Consider the following 6,002-nt stretch of genomic DNA (forward strand, 5'->3'; position numbering starts at 1 on the left):
TTCCAGAACAGCTCAACCCAAATATTCAGATTTGCAGTGCATTTTATGGAGGACTGTTTCCTGGGAGAGTAGACTACAATGCCGGCTGTTCTGACTCAAAGACTGTAAGTACGTTTTTTATAAATAAAGAATTTGCCACTCACGATTCTTTTTTTCACGAGTTTTGAGCAGTGTAGAGTAGCGCTTGTTGTTTGTCATTTCTCCGATCACAAATGCAGACATGGTTTTATGTTTACGCGGCGCGATGCAACGCGTAAAAAGACAGTATAAGTCATTATAATCCGGAATTATGTCCCCACTTCCCCATTTCATATCTTTAAGTACTTTCCAACATTCTTTTTTCTTTATGATTTACTCCCTGCCAAATTATGACTTAAACACTTACGTTTTTCCTTATTTCATCCTAATTTGGATGGCAAAATGTGATAGAAATCTATATTACACAATTATCACAGTTATTAGATCACTTAGAAATCTTCATTATTTGAGGTAAAGTTCATTTCTGAAGTTTGACTAAAGGTTAAGGGTTTGTTCAAAAATGATTATGAGCAATAGTAATAATAGTTATGCAAACACCCCTGACAAACTGATAGTATCCCTCATAAAGGTGATTTAACAAGCTTTTCCAGTGTTGTCTCGTGGTTCCCAGAACTAGGAAAGACTTTTGTTAATATTTAAACAAATTCTGGTCATTTTACCGTTCAGTTTGGTAACTAACCCGCATGCTTTTCAGAAACAGAGCAAACTATACATGCATGCAGTGTTGTGTAAATGCTACAGCTGATCTGAGCGTCAGAACATCTCTGTTGAATTTAACCTGAGGGCAGCAGCTGTTACGAGAGAACTGTCATCAGGTTCGTCCTAAACAAACAGCCGCTTTCAAATGCACAGGAACAACACACGGAAAGGTCTCACATATGACGGTGGCACCGACAGAATCAAATCAGCATCTCCCCGAAGTCATCTTTCAGCCTCGCTGCTACCATCACACACTATCAATTAAACACGAACTTGCTTACACACTAAGGAAATATACACTTGGTATACAATAAGTAACCATAGAAACCCATTGAAATTGTGAAGATGTCAACCAGCAGAGCTCTGATTAAGGTAATGTTACTGCTGCTGAGGGTTTGGCTAGTTCTCCATCGCTTAAATAAGAGGCAGGCATCCATCCAGCCAGTGGGGGCAGGGGACAACAGAGCGTAATGATGGGTAATATGGAAAAGAGACCGTACTAAGCTGCTTAAATGCTGTAAATTGAGCAATATCACTTGTCTCTATGATCTTGAATGGTTTTATGCGACATGAGACCAAAACAAAATCATAAGTAACATAATGATAAATGCATTGTAATAACATCATAATAATTCTCTAATTTCACAATCCTTCCTTCCTTTACCAGTGTCTATGACTCATGAGTAACTGAGCACTAAGACAAATGTTTTATAAAATGGTGCAAAAATAGCAGCAAAAACTATTTATTTGCATAATCACCCAAACATATTTACAGGTGTGTGACATTTTAAGATACTTACATATTATATAAGTAACCATTGCTGCTTGTTGTAATAATAATAAAATTACCATATAACTTTTTTTTTTAGTTAGTTCAAAACAAACCTGAATATTTTAAAGTAGTTTCTTCTTGTATTTTAAATGTCCTGGTCTATCTTTTCCACAATTAGGCTAATTTGCAACAAAGATTTCAAGACTCATCATAAAAGTGGTCCACATGATTTGTGCATTATTTTCAAAGTCTTTTTATGTCATATGATAGTCTTGTGTTGAGTTACAGACCAAGATTAAAATTAAGTTTTCATTGTCTTCTAGTTAGGCTACATTTAGCTTATTTACTGATATTTCTATCCTCCAACGTGATGTTAACAAATTTTACATATTAAAATGTTTTAGTAAAATATATGTAAGTAAACACTAATGCATTTTGTTGCATTGGTGTATATTATTATTATCATTATCATTATTATTATTATTATTATTATTATTATTCGCCTGTGTTCAGTTAGTGTAAAAACCAAACCTGAATTATTTTAAACTAGACTCTTGTTGTATTTTACTGCTTAAATTAAACATTTTCAATCTATTTGTCTACAATTGCTGTTTGGTCAAAATTACTGAAAAACATTGAGAATGAGAAAAACATTGTATGCCAAAAGGCTTTAAAAAATCTAGATCTAGATTTCAGCCCTAGCTGAAACACAATTATAACCCAGAGATGAATATACTTTGACATCACCAATTAAGCAAGATCTAGGTGGGCCTTCGTCATTCAAGCACTTATTATTGTACTGTGTACCAACAGCTTCCTTTTCTTGGAGCATTAACCAATGAGTCAACCACCACTCATAAAAATATGAAAATGCATCACAGCCTTACACAAACCCAAACTGTTTTCTGCCTCCAACACTTCAAATGTCTTTCTGTGGGAGACACAAAACTTTGCTACTTCAGAACAATTTAGGAAACTGCAGGGGTGGTGCAAACTTCAGCCAATCCCATTAAAGAAAGACAAAGACCTTCCCCTAGAAATTTCTTATCAAATGCACCCTTCACCATGACACTGCATGTTATACCATCTGTGAACCTTGGACCATTTTCAAGCGATGCATATGTAAGTGCTGTGAGGTCACTGAGGGCAGTCTGCTTTAACAAGGAGTTTTTTTGGTGTAGAAAAGCAACATTAATACATTCCATATGCATGGGCCCTAAAATGCTACACAAACCAAGTCCAGATGTGCTGTTTTCTATGTGGGGATGTTGTTGGTAATGTGATGGTGGGCAGCACCCTGGCTCAACCACTTAGGCAACAGCCTGAGAGTGACCAGTGAACAATTATGCAAGATAAATCTTCGCTTTGAGGCGGAGTACCTGTTGAGCCAGTAAATCAAATTGATGGCACATGGAAGTGCATGAGGAAATACTACTTTTAACCTGAAATGCTTGACATTGCATAAGTAAAAGATGAATGGTCTGTGGGCTAAACAAAATCTCTGTATTAGGTAAAAACAACGCCAAAATAACTCAATCTCATGAGAAAATGTAACTGTTTTAGGAGGTGCCAATTTTGTATAAATTCATATAAAGTTATTTAAATAGAAACATTGCATTTTTAAGGGGGGGGGGGGATCTCCAGTCCAGCCTTAAACCTAACCATCAGGGAAGATATGAAAACATATGAATGCGATCATACTAATTAATATGAATAAGTCACCAATTTGACAAAATCTAAAAGTTTATGAAATGCCATGAGAGTGTTGAAAATAAATATCAGATTGTGAAAATATTACATGAATTTAAAGAATTTCCTGGTTGATCTTTCAATGTAATGAAATAAATGTAAAGCTTCAAAAACTACCTAATCTCACCATAAAAGTGTACATAACTTGTGCATTATTCCAAGTCTTCTGATGCCATGGGCTATAGACCCAAGTTTTCCTTGATAGTCTTCTAGCTACATTTAAATTATTCACCAAACATGTTAACCATGACTAAATGCAGATTACAGAATCTAAAAGTAACTCGTACTGTATCGCGTACCTTGTCAGTGTCGTGCGCTTTGCTTGGCCATTTGTTGGGATAAACAGGAAAGTGTGTCCAGCTGAATTCAATTTGAGTTTTGTTAAACTAATTAAAAAGAAGCTTAGTTTACCGCGGAAGCGGTCGCGGCTGCGGTCGTGTGAAAACCGACGAGTGTAAAGGCCATCGACTCTACCGTGCGACTCCACCAGGCAGGACACCGGCAAAGGACATAAGTATCGCTTTTTATCTCTCCTCTTTCCACTTCTGTTTCGGTATTTTTTTTAAAAAAATTTTTGGGCTATTTCTTGCTGTGTGTCGGTGGGTTGTTGTTGTTTTGGCATGTGTGTTTGCCTCAGTGTTGTTTTTTTGGGATTGCTGATGAACTGGTGTGCTTTGATTTGTATTGGTTGTCTGTTTTGGTTTTGGTTGCAGTTGTGGTCATGTTGTCGTTTTATTGTTTTTTTTTATTGTGTCTATATAGGCTTTTTGTTGGGTTTTGCTTTTATTTGATTTGAGTTGTTTCAGTGCTTCAGCATGCAGGGTGGAAATGAAATAATATATATGTGTTTAGTGTATTTGTATGTGTGTATGTGTGTGTGTGTGTGTGGCTGTACATACACATATGTGGTTGTTTTTGGTGTTTGGCTTGGTGTTATGTTGGAGTCATTATTATACCCATACCTTTTGTTCTTTTAATATTTTTGAATTGTTTTTAGCTTTATTTTTTTGTTTTCATTTAAATGTTTTAGTTTTGAAATGTTGTTGTATGCATTTGTCATTTTTATTTAATTTCTTTTATTATCTTAAATGTGTGTATATATATAGTATTTATAGAGTTTTAGTTTTAATTACTTTTTCTTATTTGTAAGTCGCTTTGGATAAAAGCGTCTGCTAAATGACTAAAAGTAAAAAGTAAAATTCGTCATTCCTCAATCTTCTCTCAAGAATACAGTGGATCAGCTTTGCAAGTAAGGATGACTTGGGATTTAAAACTTTGGAGTCCTTTGGACCTTTTGGGTCATTTTGAGGCGATTTTGCGTCCTTTTAGATGCTTGACATCTTCAGTGACCATTCATTGTCATTAAAAGACACACGAAGACATTCTTCAAAATGTCTCTCTTGTGTTTCACTGAAGAAAGTCATACTATTTTTTTTATGAGTAAATGATGACAGAATTTCCACTTTTGGATGAAAACTTTTACAACCCTACATTCTGTCACATTTGCTCTCGCGCTGTCTAGTTGTTTTTGAACCCAGAAACATCTCTGTGAACGCCCCCTTAAGTGTCATAAAACGGTAAAATGCTTTAAAACACAAAGATAACTTTAAAAAACGTGTTTTATTTATAGCACGCATACTTTGTTTCGAAAGTCAAAATTTCGCTTTGAGAGTTTTTCAGAGACAGTATGACATTTCAGAATATCTTAACTTGAGGGGGAAAAGCTTAATGACGTTAAAAATAATTTAGTAATAGTAATAGTAATTTAGTAATAGTATTAAATCCATTTAATACACATATAACGTATAAATAAACACGCCTTGTCAGCTGTCATACATTTATGCAACGAACTCACCGATGATTTTTTCCTGATAACCCTTGGTGAAGAACTGCATGGCGGTGGCGGCTCTCCACGGAGTTTTGAGGAGCCCCTGCCGCTGCGGATCTTCCCCGAGCCCCCTGAGAATAGAGGTGTAAGCCGCGGCGATGCTCGGCAGGCTCATTTCATTGTCTTCCAGACTGCGAGTGCGTTCTTCCCGCCAGCTCTCCATCACGCTGGAGGACGGCGCGGTGCTCGGGGTCCCGGCGGCACCACCGGCGCTCCATCCGGGAATCTTCACCCGTCCGTCAAAATGTCCATTAATCGCGGAATTTTCATTTTGATTAATTTGTTTCTGTTTGGAGCGCTCCATGATTGCCTGAAAGTGACAGCTTGGGTTCCTCAAAGTCGGTTTTAGTGCTACTGTATGTTTTCTGAACAGTTTAAGGTGTAACGGACAAACTTCAGTGTAGTTCAACTGCTATTATACTCTTTGTCAAACTAGGCGCTCTCGCAGGGACAGCCGGGGGTTTTATAAACATTGGCTAATCCGTGCGCGTTTCTATTGGTCGCCGGGGGCATCCGCGTCACGGAGCCAGATTGCTATTGGTCGAGAGACGTGCTTGCGTCAGGCCACCTGTTTCTAGTAAGAGGATGAGATCTTTTATTCACATTAAAGTGACGTCTTGGGGCAGATCAAACCACCTAAGGGGGTGATGATTAAAAATAAAAGCAGTATTTCTGAGGTGAAATGCACCATGCAACCAAGAGGTTGTACAGCTGGTAACTTGTCAGCCCAGATTAGTTTCATTTCATGTCTGTGGTTGCAAAATCAAAGTTCAGTGACCTCAGATGAACATCAGAAAACCATTCACTTCACATTTGAAGGACGTCCTTCATGTTATCACTGGTGTGCAAGCAACA

At 37.2% G+C, this 6,002-nt stretch overlaps 1 protein-coding gene across 1 annotated transcript in view; it reads right to left on the minus strand.

Moving 5' to 3' along the window:
* LOC107723641 (GTP cyclohydrolase 1-like) overlaps window positions 1–5,579 on the minus strand; it is a 14,641-nt gene extending 9,062 nt beyond the window's left edge. The window contains exon 1 of the mRNA XM_016532352.1: window positions 5,115–5,579. Coding sequence (XP_016387838.1) covers window positions 5,115–5,451 — 337 coding nt within the window. The 5' untranslated portion in view covers window positions 5,452–5,579. The remainder of the gene's footprint in view (window positions 1–5,114) is intronic.
* Window positions 5,580–6,002: the final 423 nt, after the last annotated feature.

This window comes from Sinocyclocheilus rhinocerous, unplaced genomic scaffold (genome assembly GCF_001515625.1).
Source record: "Sinocyclocheilus rhinocerous isolate Xijiao unplaced genomic scaffold, SAMN03320098_v1.1 scaffold283, whole genome shotgun sequence".
Classification (NCBI taxonomy): domain Eukaryota; kingdom Metazoa; phylum Chordata; class Actinopteri; order Cypriniformes; family Cyprinidae; genus Sinocyclocheilus; species Sinocyclocheilus rhinocerous.